This window comes from Solanum tuberosum, unplaced genomic scaffold (genome assembly GCF_000226075.1).
Source record: "Solanum tuberosum cultivar DM 1-3 516 R44 unplaced genomic scaffold, SolTub_3.0 scf00140, whole genome shotgun sequence".
Classification (NCBI taxonomy): Eukaryota; Viridiplantae; Streptophyta; class Magnoliopsida; order Solanales; family Solanaceae; genus Solanum; species Solanum tuberosum.
The window spans coordinates 1,029,017-1,043,245 of NW_006239064.1; the positions used below are offsets into that span (position 1 = coordinate 1,029,017).

Below are 14,229 nucleotides of genomic sequence, written 5' to 3' on the forward strand. Positions count from 1 at the left end.
TTATTCAAGCCCCTTAATTGCACTGCCTTTTCCACTCTACTTTTATCTATTTAAATTTATTAAAAAAATATAATAAAAATAATATCCCGGCCGCAATTATTGTACCTAATCTTTATTATTTTCATTTTTTCGTTTTCTCTATTACTTGCATGGGATTTCTACGTAAGTTCATTCAAAAAGGGAGAAAATAAAAAATAGACATAGTGTGGTACTATATATTAAAAAATAAAGACACTTTTCACATTAATAAGTTTGTAGTAATTTCTTCGTTTAGTGTCATTTTATGTGTCCTCATTTGACTGATACACAATATTAAAAAAAAATATATATATCTTTTTAAAAATCTTGTAATGTAATTTTAAGCTAAATATATGAGTATATAAGATACCAAAATAAATGGTTATTAGATTTTGTGATCCTAAAATTATCATGAGATGCTAAAATATGAAAAGATAGTCTTAAACTGTGTAGTTTTAGTGCTAAAGTAAGTTATCCGATTAAGTTATTTGAATCTCTTTGAGTCATAATAGATTGATAATTTGAAATTTACGAGTTCTGATTCTTAATTTCTTAAATTAAAGTTATTTAATTTTAAATAAATAATTTTAAATGAATATAAAATTTGAAGTCAAAGTTATGAGATTTTGCCGAACCAGAACCTTCAACTCTACATACGTTTTTGCCCTTGGCTATAACATATAGTTTCTCCCTGTTGCCAACTTTTTTGACTTATTATTTTCTAATTTTTAACTTTTATATATATATTCATTTTGAAAGAATTGTTCAATTCCAACGAAAACATTTGTTGATTAATTGCTATGTTGCATTTGAATACCTATATTATATAGTTTCCCCTCTAACAATAAATCACATGTATTGTTTTTTATAATTTGTAACTTTATTCAACGAATTGAAATCCTAATTTAGATATATTTATTTTGTATTTGTTTTCAAAGTCCTCTAAGGGCAAACAACCAAAAATAAAAATAAAAATTAGAATGTCTTTCATTTTAGTATTTTATGTTTCACCAAACCTTATTAACGCGAAATATTTTTTGTACATCAGACTGGCCTTTCATTATATGGCATTTAAATATTTCTAATTAATTAGAATTCACATTGGATATATTCACCGAAAGAGTGAAGTGCGCGGTTCATAACTTCAATAAAAAACATGATTTTTTTAACGAAATTTTCATTAGAAATCACTCAGAAATTTGCTTGTTGAAAATGTTTTTGATAGGCTTTTCATAGGAAATCTCCTGATTTTTGACGAATTTCCAAAGGGAGTAGTTTTGTTCATTCTCAATATGTTATTATAACCCAAGCTCATGACACGTACTGTCCGCTTTGCCCCATCAAATCTCATAGATTTGCTCCCCTCGAGCTACACTATTCATTGAGTCTAAAACTGCTTGTACCGTGTGAACTTGTGCTATATCTAATAAGTTCTTCTTTTCGACCTGTTAATGAACCCGCTCTCTGTCATGAACATCACACAACATTTAAACATGACATCTTAAATATTAAGAATGAATAGATTTCTACCATCTTAATGTACAATTTGATACTAGCGAGCCCCCTCCTTCCAAAAATAAGTGTTACCCTTAGCAAAAATCACGTTCATTAAGAAATCAATAAACACAATGTATAGTTTACTAAACCGCCTTATTTAATAAATGTCTCTAAAAAGTTAAATATTTTTAAGCAGATGAAGTATATATAAAGATATAGCTAGAAAAATATATAAATAAATTTTTATCTTAAATTCCTAAAGACTTGTGTAGTAATAATTTCTTTTTATTAAAATAACACTTATTTTAAAATCGAGAAAATAGTAAAGAGAACAAATGTGAAACCAAATGTAAGTTTAATTAGTATTAAGTGGAACCTAAAAAACCTAGATACCCTTTATAGGGTAGACAATTATGCACTATATATATGAATATCAAGTGAACTTCTTCTTTCTTTTTTATTTATTTTTATTTTATATTCTTACTTTTAGCAAAATAAATAAATATAGATATAGTATATGTTGCTTTCATGAAATTCTAGGGTTACATTGAATTTGGTTTACTGTTGAAATTAAAACAAAAGTAGGCACCGCCTTTTTTTGACATGAGAATTTTGAGACTTTAGCTTAGGTTAAAAAAATAGTATTTAATAGGAAGAGAAAATATATAACACTTTTTTTCTTGGTTCAAACCTTTGACTTTCCATTTTTAAATTATTTAATTTAAAATTTATATATTAATATATACTCATCAATGAAAAAATAATTTCCGTTAGAGCAGAAAGTCGATCGAATATAGTTTTTCTATTGTATTTGTTTCTTAGATTTCATTTATAAAATCACACTGAAATTGATGTTATTGTTATTTTGATTATAATTTGTTGCTATATAAGATTTGTCACAAATTTTAACTCATTTTTTAGTAGTGCATCACTAATTCTTTAACGAATGACGATTAGTGATGAAATAACAAAAATGTTATGTTAGCTACGATTTATTTAACGAAAAATTAGCAATTTAAAAAAAAAAATATAGAACAGCAAAATTAGATGACACCAATTGTAGTTAGTTTTCTATATGCAATCATTTATTAATTATCGTGCCTAAACTGTACGATATACATTTAATATCGTAGCAATAGTTTTTATGGCATCAAACATAAATTATGGTTTTTTTAAAAAGAAAAAAGTTACACAAATTAATTAGACTATTAAAAGCAATCCTTAAATACCATATTTAAAGTTAGTGTATAGTTTGGGATATATGCCAATTGTAATTCTTAAATGTATAGGTTTATAGGGTTAAATTAGATATTTATTAAATTTATTTGACTAATTTCTTTTCGAGATCAAGAAAATTATGATTGCATTATAATTTTTATTTTACCTCTTGCGAAATAAGGTATAATATTACTTATCATATATTGTCATCGTAAAGAAATTTTTATATTGTTGACCGTGCAATTTAATTGAGTATATAAATATATATAGTAGGGTTTATACATATGAATCATCAAGATTTGTGATGGGATGAAGTTGTAATCGATAAAAAAAATTTACTCTTTAATTATAAGTCTTGAGTTTGAGCCTTTAAAAAAAAGAAAGACACTAGTAGTGGAGTGTTCCCACTTTTATAATGGGCGTTATGTACAAAATATGAAGTTTGCTCAATCAAAATTTTAAAATTAACCTATTTTGAAAAGTGTTTTTTTAAGTGCTTTTGGTGAAAAGTGATTTCTATTTGGTTAATAATAAATTTATTAAAAAGATACTTTTGAGCAATAATTATTATTTCAAAAAAATACTTCTAGTCGATATTTCAAAACGAATATCAGACATCATATGAGAAATAGAAAAAGGGGTTACACACAGTGGTGTAGCTAGGTGTCCAATTGGACACTCTTCCAGAAAAAAATAATACCGTGTATACAATTATAGTGATACATAAAATAATTAAATAACATATTTTGGACATAACATAATGAGTTGTTGTAGCCGAGTGGTTTTAGATGCTTGAAATAAGTTAGTACTCGCGTATTCCGCCACTCGTTACACATGCAATCCATTATAATTTATAAATAACCATTTGGCAAAGTCATTTTACAAAGAATTTTTTTTATTATTATTATTTTATTATTATTATTATTCCCATTATAGGGCTTTTTTTTTTTTATCTGTTTCCTTTTTCAATTTTTTTGTTTTTTTTCTTGTGAGGGGAATTCAAGATGGAAATGACAAGGAATTAGAGGATGTTTCCTAAAGTCCACACAAACCAAGAAAAGTCCATAATCTCATACCCATCATATATATATATATTTGGTCTTTCCTATTTTTTTACACAATATATATAATATATCTATATATATAAATTCATGTTATAGTATATGGTTTTTGAGATGATGGAAAGATTCTTAATGTCACAAGAAATGATGAGAAAATCCAAAAAAATGAAGGAAGTTAGAAAATACAAGAAATCATTAGTTCCACGTTTAAGATGGACTCCACAACTTCATCATCTCTTTATTCAATCTGTTCAAAATCTTGGTGGAAGAAATAGTAAGTTCTTTTTTTCAATAAAAACATCATAATAATTTAGAATATAGTTTAAAAATAAATAAATTATATTCTATAATAATAAGCAAAGAAATTCTTGAAAATCTCATGTGGTTTTTAATCAATAGAAAACTAGAAGGGTGTTATTAATTAGTCGTAGAAGCAAATTCAGGTTTTGAATTTTATGGATTCTGAAGTTTATTATATGTACATATTCAGTAGATTATATGTTATTGAACATCTTGATGGAAGAAATAGTAAGTTTTTCTCAAAAAGAAAAGAAATTCATTCTTTTGGTGTTCTTTCTTGGATTTAGAAGTAACCTAAAAAAAATGAGGGGTGGGGTTGCATGTATTTAGCAAAGATGAATTCAGAATATAACAGTTATGTTTAGATTGATCGATATAATTTTATTATTATATGTGTATATCTTAATTTTTCTTTTATATAGGTACACAAATTAACAAATTCATAATTTAAACTTGAAGATTTCAACTTAGAAATGTTTTAATAATGAACTCATGCACTTATACAATTATGTGTTCAGAATCCACTATTTATTACTATATAAAAGTATATGAATTATCGCATATTTGAAAAATATTGATTCAGTTGAACTTATAGTATAAAGGCTTTGTCCGCTTTTCTCTATATATATAGAGAGAGTTCTAGTAAAAAATAATAACTAATTAGTTGAATACATAGAATTTGCTCTAAATCCGCCTCGATTATTTGAATTAATGATTATTATTTTTTGCTTGTATTTTTATAGAAGCAACACCAAAGAGAATTGTGCAGATGATGGCCATAAAGGGATTGAAGATTTCTCATGTTAAAAGTCATCTCCAGGTACTATATACCTAATTTACCCTAGCTAGTTAGTAGTTACTAATAATAATTACTGAAGTTTTTTTATTTACTCGAATGATGCTATAAATTTTTATTATAAAGTGCTTATATTTGTTTTAGGGTTGATTCTTGCATATATAGCTTTACTTTTTAAGTAGTTATTGCTTCGATTTTTTAAAAAGTTTAAGTATCAGAGAGAGTACGCTCTTATTTATTTCATTGTATCTTGAATCTGACTCATCATGTACGAGCCTGATTCTTTTTTCGAAAGTTTAATTCAATTTCTTATAAACCTTGTGGACCCATTATGGCACATGGAAATGATACTCTAATTAGTAACTCTAATATTCCAATTGCACAACAAATTAAACTCAAGTAAATATATATAATGCCTATTGGAGCTAGGTCTATGTAGACATATAGATTGGTCCAAACATCTAATTAAATTAGTGGAAGAATTTTGCATAATATGTTAATTTAAATAAATATATAACTAGGTTAGGTATGTATCATCCTAGCCCTAGAAGTTCTAAAATTATTGATTGACTACAACAAAAATAAAATATTCATCGCTAATTCATTGCTAAATACATCGCCACGAAATGAACTTTTTTGATAATTCATCGATGTTTTGTAATAATTCGTTACTAAAAATAGGATTAACAACAATTTTCTTGAACCTAGCTATGGTGATCTTTTGTTAATGATATTGCGTCTCTTATGAAATTTGTATAACTCAAATTAAAAGATATTACTTATTTTTGTGATTTTATAATAAGTCTAATTATTATTTACTAGTTATTAATTTTTATGTTCATCAATTTGAATTAATTATAATTAATTATGAAAATCAGATGTATAGAAACATGAGGGAGCATCCAAGCCTCCATGTTGTGATGCCAGATTTCAATTTGTCTTCACCAATGTAAGTACTCTTATCTAAGCTCATTTACATTGTCGATTTCAAGTCCGGAATAATAAATAAGGAGGGTTTATCGAGGGTCACTAGAAATTAAACAACCTCTCTATCTCATACAATAAGGTTAATTATATTAAGACAGAGTATATCTTACCCTCTTAAAACCGCACTTACAGAATTATACTAATTTTTTTTGTTATTTGTTGTTGTAATTTCCATTTAAAATGTAGGAGGTTACATTCGTCAAAAAATTATGTTGCATATATAGGATCAAATTATTTTTTTATGTATATATAGTAGGTATTGAATTTCTTTTGACTTCCTCGTATATTTACTTCTTTATATTTTGAATTCCATTAATAAAAATCCTAACGTTATTGAATTCGACCAAATCCGTAGCTGAGATTCTAGCTCCGAAGTCCCCTAATCTTTATATCCTTTTTCAGGCATGTGTCAAAAATATTAGGAGAACATGCTCAAAATAGCAGCAAACAGAAAGAATCTGGAAGCAAAAATGGTGAAAATATACATTATAATTATTACCAGGTAAATAATTTTCTAATATATAATTTGTGAATTTTAACAGTAGATTAGTTATCATATTTATCAAGTTACCTATTACTTCCTTTCTATAAATTTACGTGTTACACTTTTAATTTTAATCGATCCAAAAAAATATCGTGATACTTTCTTATTTTAAAATAATTTAATTTTAAACTTCATATCAAACATCGTCACACATGTATGATGTATATATCCACGTAATTTGCGATAGAACGTGTAATGTTTTATCATAGAGAAGTTTAAGTATAATATAAATATATACATTGCTAATGTAAAATAATTTTTTATTATTAGGTAATTTAAAAGGCAACTACAGATAATTGTTTGTAAAAATGGGATAAGTAGCCTTATAAATAATGAGAAACTTACGTAAATTCCACTAGTTTAGGAGTTAATTACTTAGATACACTCTAGTTTGTAATTTTACATATTTTACCAGATTTTGGTGTCTCCATATACGTCCAGATACATGTATCTCGAAAACATATGGTCAAATTTAGGTGTAATTTGTTCTAGATACATGGTATCCAAGTGGATTCACATGTATATGAGATACATAGTAAATCTCGCTCGCCACTCTCCCATGTATCTGGTATCCCAGATACATGCGAGTCACTCCACATATATATATACAATACAAGTATCTAGTGTAATTCACATGTATCTGTCACTCCACATGACCGCATGCATACAAAACATGTATCTATACAAATTTCGCTCGCCTCTCTCCCTGGTCTCGCTTATCTCTCTCCATATTTTTGTGTATCTGGTAGCAAAATACAAGTATCTAAGTGTAAGATACGTAGGGAACTCTTAATTAGTGATAAGATACGTAATATATATTTTGAAAGTCTACGTAATAATAGTATATATGTTAGTGAAGTATGTCGAATTACATTGTTGGAAAAACAGACATGCATACATTGATAGTATAAAACTTGTATACTATCAGCATATATAAATTAAATCCTAACAGATATAATTACTTTATAATTAGTCATGATTTGATTGTATAAATATCTTTTACATGCCGTGTTTTAAAAAAAAAAGTTAAATGTTATGCATATTTAAAGTGTTTTTTTTTTAATTTCCAGGAAGCAGAAGGAAGTATAAGTAGTGGAATGACAAAGGAGGAAGAAGAAGATAATGCTGGTGAAATATATGAGTATAGAGAAACTAGTACTCAAATTAACCTAGATTTAACTCTCTCTTAATCATTTTTTTAATTGTTAATTAATTAATTATGTGAGTATAGAATTAAATAGTCCCCTAGCTAGTTGATATTTACCATTTTTCTTATGTTTATGTACATTATGATTATAATAATACAACTAAGCATCTATAAATTACAACTGTGGTATTCGAATCAACATGTACATACCTTTACTACTATTATAAGGGACTTAGCTTGCTATCTACCACCAGCATAGGCTAGATGAGTACTTTACGTGTCGAGCTTTGGATAGATGGAGAAAAACCACCTAGTATTTTTGCTTTTGATGAAATTTGATCATGACCAGAATATTTAAGAGACAACAAAGGTTGAACTTGAACCAAATTGAAGAAATAATCAAACACTCATCCTTACATTTCAATTTGTGAGAATATATAATTAGACACGAAATTTAAGAAAATAAGAAGTAAGCATTTTTGAAAATTATGATTTTAAACATCCTATGAAGTTTATGAGGCTATACGAACTCAATTGCCTATACAATAAGAAGTTTAAAAGTTCAAATGTAAACACATGTCGTTCTTTTTTAAACAGACTAATATGAAATTTAGTATTTTAGTCTGAATTCAATTTTATCTATGTTAATACAACTACCACAAGAATGTTGAGTAAAGCCATAAGCAAAAAAGCTCATTTGTCATTCCAAATTCCCAATGCAACACATGCAACTTCTTCAAAAACTACCATTCATACTTTTTTTTTGTCATAACCGTGGTGTCTGAGCCAACTTGCCCACACCTTAACTAACTCCACAGGATACCAACAATAGTTACCAGGTGACTTTATCTGCCAAGGGTAGAACAAATGAGAAGAAATCACTTGAAACCTCATAGTTATCAACCCATTTCGTTGACCACTGGGACGTTCACATATACTTTCTGCAAAAACTCAATTTATTTTCAAATGCCAAACATCAATCGAAGTACATGCAACATTTACACAACGAGGTGACCTACGGTTCAATACCTCGTCGATTCATCCTAAGCATACATACAGCAAATTGTTGCCTAAGCACGAATACGAGTTTCATATTTGATCTCTGCATACAAGCTAATGTTTTTTCTCCACGAGATTACGTTCAGTAATTGAAGATCTATTCAACCTTCTTTCCCCTGAAGCTGCCTCGCGGTAGTCTGCTGAGGACACCAGAATCCAGCTTCTTGTAATGGCCTTGAAGCTTATCGAGGGCACTGTAAACGAAACCATCAACTTCATCTTCATATCTTTCGTATAGCACTGGAAGAGTGTGAGCAGCGATGAAACCTTATAAACAGTCAAAATTCAAAGTATAGTCAAGACAACGTCTTTTAATATTTGTAATAAAAACAGCAAAACAACAACATACATCATGCTATCATGGAGATGCAATCTCATCTGTATAAGGCGATACCAGTTAGTTGGGATGAAGTTCTATTGACACTTATATAAACCCCTTTTTGTGATCTTGCAATGTAAGAGCGGAATTTTTCTAATGATATGATTGAACTTAATGTCTTTCTCCCTCTTCCATCGTCTTTGTGTCATACGATATTATCAAGGGTCCGCCTTGTATTTCCAACACTAATTAGTACTACTTTTAAAACATCTGATCCTGTTTGTGTTAAAACTAGCAACAAAGACATTACAAAGGCGGTCAATAAAGTTAGTCAAAGGACTCTATTCTACTTTTCGTAGTCTTACACGTTCCAGATAACGAGTTTAAGGTGATATCATAGGACGCAGCGAAATGCTGAAAAAATTAATTGCATATTTGTATCTACAAGTGACGTTGTTTATATTCGTATATTAGACAGCTTAATATCAGTATGAAATTGCTATCTGGGAAATGAAATGCTTTCCGTTGATACTCAAAGAAGGAGAGGTAGTATGCTATCATGGAAATGAGAGATTTCTTACCAATATACAGAACAGTCAAGAAGTTGCACCAGCTTCCTATCATACCAGCTGCCCACAAGCTCAGTATAACCTAAGACAAACCCAAATACATTAAAGAAAACGAAGAGCAAGAAATTTCAGGGAGACAGGCAACCTGCAACAGTCTTTTGTGAGGGGGGTGGGGGGGATGCCAAACAGCTGCAAGAAAATTTAGTGATCAGAGCATAGAATTTTCGCCTAACATATCAATCTTACTCCAAAAATATCACTAGGGATCGTGAAAATAAGTTAGCAAGTATATAATATTGAACAAACAATGGCAGAAGTCTTGGGATCTCGTAATTGAGTTTAAAAGGGAAAACCTAATCTCGATTAGCCTATGAAGGCAAACCTAACTCACTTGGCAACTATTGCCTGGTGGTCAATGATTGGACACAGTTCATACTTACGTGTTACGTCACAATTCACCTAGGGAAAAGATACAAATAAAAAGGTTACAACAGTCAAAGAAAGTCTGCAAGATTAATGCCCGCAAAAAAAAAAGGTAACTTGGAATAGGACCACATAATTCAAATCAAATACTTCATACTTTCTATTATTTTACGGTAAGCATATCCTTTTGAATAGAATTGATGATACATATGTATGGTTAGTGACTTTAAGCATACCACTATGAATTGTTTCAGATTACTGCCCAAGGCAGCATCTTGAAGGAATCCCAAACCATGGTTTATTTCAGTGCCTATTCTCTTGGCAATATTGATGAAGAGGTCTTCAGGTAAGACAAGACGAGGAACCGTAGGAGACCTGTTGCCATAGAATGTAACTGCCGTTAATTTGATTCAAGAATGTGATATAGCACACAAATTAGAACAATAAAGGACAGAAAGAGAACATTGCTTTAGAAAATATACAATCTCCACTACAGGTCATGGAGTCTTTTACGCCAGATAAATTCCGAATTAGGTATTACCAACTAGACCCATGACTCAAGGCCAGTCCTATGTTAGACTTCACTCTGCCTTAATTCTAATTTGAGTTATATATTAAAGCACATCCCGAATGGAAAGAGATGAAAAAAATCAAAAAGAAACAAAGTATGGTGCACCATTTCAAATTGATGTTGGGAGTCACTTTTCTCTTTGGATAACTGTGGTATGCAGGCCAACTTGCACGCACCTCGACTAATTCAACGGGATACCCACTAGGTAACTCTGTCCACTAAGGCTAATACAGATGAGAAGCAATCACCTAGTGTTTTTTTTTTGTCTCCATTGGGATTTGAACCTGAGACCATATGGTTCTCAACCCACCTCATTAATCACTAGGCCACACCCTTGGGTGCATTGGGAGTCACATTTAATAGTACTTGGATATAATGTTTATAAAGTTCTACACCAATAAATAGAAAGGGATCTATTAGGTAGAAAAACGTTAGAGTATTACCAACTAGCTGCTAAAAAATGGACAGTCTTTGGGAGACAGCATTCTATTTGTTCGCAACTTTTATTTTGATATCCTTAAATATTCAACACTTTTGAGTGTTAGGAGAAAAACAAGGTGTAGTACTTTATAGTTTATAGCAATGACTTCTTATTTTGTGATACAATGTAAGCAGACCGCATTGTCATAGGCTTATAGCACCTGAAATATTACATAAATAACTCTGGTTACTTTTCCCTTAAAAGAATCATTGAAGAAAAACGAAAAAAGAATAACAGACATGGAGGAAATATCCTATATGTGAAAGAATGTGAATATTCAACCTAAACCTTAACTGGATGAGTTAAGTAACACGATATATTGTAGCTTTAAAATTAAAACCCAACGGAGGCATTTATATGCAATGTGACAATGTCGGGCATTATTATTACCTGTTTATTACCAACAACAACATACCCAATGAAATTCCACGAAGTGCAGTCTGGGGGAGGGTAAAGTGTACGCAAACCTTACCCCTACCTCGTGGAGGTAGAGAGGCTATTTTCGAAAGACCCTCAACTCAAGTGAAGCAAATCAAAGTAGTAATGAAAAGGAAAAATGGCAGTGAAGAAAACATGGAAACTAATAGGGACATAGTGTAGAACATAGAGGCAAGGAACAGTAACATCAACAAAATAGTGTGATCACCGAAATATAATAAACAACAGATGGTGACAGATAACAAAGGCTACCTGTTTATTACCCCAGAGGCATTTTTCAACAGAAACTGCGCAATCAGACCAAAGGACAGAGCAAAGCACACGAGTGAAAGAAAATTGTAGTTAAGCCACTCGAATAGCACCCAGATGGCTGTAGCACTGATTAAAACGCCAGCTGAAATTTTCTTGTTTCTCCACAACATGCTATCAGCAGCTACAAATCCGAGGAAACGTATTCAGTATTGCTATACAGCCATAACGAGATAAAGACGATAATGTATAAAACTACCGTACATTTGCCTCCACCCAAACAACGGTGGATTGGTTTTTGACGTCCAAATAGCCTATTGAATTGAGCACTAACAGAGCTTTCACTTTCCTCTTGAAAGAATGACGCAGCTTTATGTTTCAGCTCACCCTCAGAAATAGAGTCCATGATGTTGTTCAAAAGATTCTCAGCTGTTATTCCTTCCGGCATTTTGTTCTTTCTTTTTTCTTTGGACACATAAGAAGCTAAGTCAGTCATCAGAAGAATAACACACGACACAAAGCCATTATGGAAAGCTGCAAGATTTATGTAGTCCAAATACTGGTAAATCATGTTACTCGGACTCTCCAAAAATGTTGTCACACCCATGTTGGATCCTCCCAAAATGCACTACTTTGGAGGATCTAACGCACACTTTGTCAATATTTTTGAAGAGTCCGGGCAACATCGTCAACAACCAAAGAAAATAAGTTTTTGGTAAGTAATATCTCAAAGTAGTAGAATATTGAACAAGAAAACAAATCATATATTAGCATTACAAAATAAAAAGGTACCTCAGAAGAAATAATGGAGCAGATGTGGCTCACAGTATTAAAGAACGGAGCAACCCAAAAAGGAAACTAAGAAGTTCGCAAAAAAAAACATGAACACACACACAGAGCAAGGAGAGAAGCCTAAAAGTCATCAGGAAAACCGTGTCTTCCAGTGAAGCAACAAGTCATACAAGATTAATCCCCAAACATGACACAGGATATCTACTGATTGTATGAAATCGCACGACTAGTCACATTCCAATAGCACTTAACAATCAGTTTCTATTGCTTAGCTTAGACAGCATGAGTTCTTATTTGCTATGATAAATGGTACTCCTCCGTCTAAAACAGAACGCAGAAAATCTGAAATGGTACTGATATAGATATCAATAGAACCAAAGACCTCATATGTACACTAAAATTTATCAAAAGGCGCCGAGATAAAGAACGACAAATGCTTCAGAAACTAAAAAGAAACAATCTTTCAGAAAGAACCAAAATCCCTAAAACCCAAAAAAAGGTAAAATATAGTGTACGACAACAACATACCCAGTGTATTCCCACAAGTCAAGTGGGGTCTGGGGAGGGTACAGTGTACGCAGCCTTACCCTACTTCGTAGAGATAGAGAGACTGTTTCCGAAAGACCCTCGGCTCAAGTAACACTACATAAATACAGTGTAAAGAAGAAGATCTTTTTTTTTCTCAAGTTTATGCATTACTAAAAAGCTAAGATCTTTGCAGGAGAAAACCTGATAAACCTAAGCAGAAACAAGAACTTAAATTAGAAGATTTCTAGCAAAGGATTTCATCGTTGAGTTCAAATAAAAATTCTAAGGTATACACACACAAACCACAGATATCAACCAAATTATCACTCAACCCCCATCCATGTATGAACAACAATAGATATCAGATAACTCTGTCTACCAAAGCTACAACAAATAGAAACAAATCACCTAGTATTTCGTCTCGGTTGGAATTTAAACCCGAGACCTCATGGTACTCAACCCAATTCATTAACCACTACCCTACACCCTAGGTTACAACCCCAATCTACTTATATTGGTTCAATTTTCTTCATAACTTAAACCTTTTTTCTTAGGCAATTCTTAACTAATCCTAGCTTTTCCTAGGGAACAGATCAAAAAGATCTAAGCTTTTTTGACTATCTAACATAATTAACCAATTTCCATTACAAAAGTTAAAACTTTTCAAAGAACCTTGATGGTACCCCACTAATTATTTTTTCCACAATTTTCTTAACACACAAAATGTAAAGAACAAATCACAACACTAGAACCATAAAATCAAAAACCCAAAAGGGAAAATGAATGGGTAAATAAAAAAGACTAACCTTTATCAAGAATTATAAACCCAAAGTACTCAAAACTGGAGAAACTAGCAAAGAAAATAAAAAATGTGTCTTTTTTAATCAAGAAGATATTATGTTCTTGGGTTTTTGGTCATTTTGAAATTTCTTCACCCACACCTCAAACCCCGCACCCCACCCCCCACCCCCACTTTTAATTCTCGTAAGGTTAAAATAATAAAATACATATCAATTAATTATAATTATAATTATAATTTCAAATATTTAAATTCAGACCTCTAATTAAATCCGAAAGAATATTAGACATGTGCTATGGTGGTCCTATACAATGGCAGAACCAAGTGGTATCAAAGGGTTCGTCTTGAATAAAAATTACATGGTATATATAAGTTTTTTTCTCTTTTTCTTTTAAAAAAGTATATTTGTCATTTTTTGAAACTCATAAACACA

The 14,229-nt window shown here is 30.7% G+C and overlaps 2 protein-coding genes across 2 annotated transcripts; one reads left to right on the forward strand and one right to left on the reverse strand.

Annotated features, from left to right (window-relative positions):
- The first annotated feature begins 3,869 nt into the window (after positions 1–3,869).
- On the forward strand, positions 3,870–7,757 carry LOC102601842 (probable transcription factor KAN4). Its single transcript, XM_006351938.2, has 5 exons — positions 3,870–4,068; positions 4,838–4,914; positions 5,769–5,839; positions 6,280–6,379; positions 7,492–7,757. The coding sequence occupies exons 1-5, from the start codon at positions 3,897–3,899 to the stop codon at positions 7,609–7,611; spliced, it is 540 nt and encodes a 179-aa protein (XP_006352000.1). The 5' UTR covers positions 3,870–3,896; the 3' UTR covers positions 7,612–7,757.
- A 707-nt stretch (positions 7,758–8,464) lies between these two features.
- Positions 8,465–13,894, reverse strand: LOC102601510 (reticulon-like protein B8). Its single transcript, XM_006351937.2, has 6 exons — positions 13,804–13,894; positions 11,942–12,142; positions 11,681–11,861; positions 10,175–10,313; positions 9,528–9,597; positions 8,465–8,894 (listed from the first exon to the last, which is right to left on the reverse strand). The coding sequence occupies exons 2-6, from the start codon at positions 12,123–12,125 to the stop codon at positions 8,725–8,727; spliced, it is 744 nt and encodes a 247-aa protein (XP_006351999.1). The 5' UTR covers positions 12,126–12,142; positions 13,804–13,894; the 3' UTR covers positions 8,465–8,724.
- Positions 13,895–14,229: the final 335 nt, after the last annotated feature.

What these genes read in the sequence shown, in the direction of transcription:
- LOC102601842 (XM_006351938.2), top strand. Translation starts at nt 3,897, where the DNA reads ATGGTTTTTGAGATGATGGAAAGATTCTTAATGTCACAAGAAATGATG. An exon ending in ATGTTAAAAGTCATCTCCAG is followed by an intron (nt 4,915 to 5,768) that starts GTACTATATACC and finishes TATGAAAATCAG; the next exon opens with ATGTATAGAAACATGAGGGA. An exon ending in TACATTATAATTATTACCAG is followed by an intron (nt 6,380 to 7,491) that starts GTAAATAATTTT and finishes TTTAATTTCCAG; the next exon opens with GAAGCAGAAGGAAGTATAAG.
- LOC102601510 (XM_006351937.2), bottom strand. Translation starts at nt 12,125, where the DNA reads ATGCCGGAAGGAATAACAGCTGAGAATCTTTTGAACAACATCATGGAC. An exon ending in ATCTGAAACAATTCATAGTG is followed by an intron (nt 9,598 to 10,174) that starts GTATGCTTAAAG and finishes GGTTTGTCTTAG; the next exon opens with GTTATACTGAGCTTGTGGGC. An exon ending in CTTGACTGTTCTGTATATTG is followed by an intron (nt 8,895 to 9,527) that starts GTAAGAAATCTC and finishes ACTGTTTATAAG; the next exon opens with GTTTCATCGCTGCTCACACT.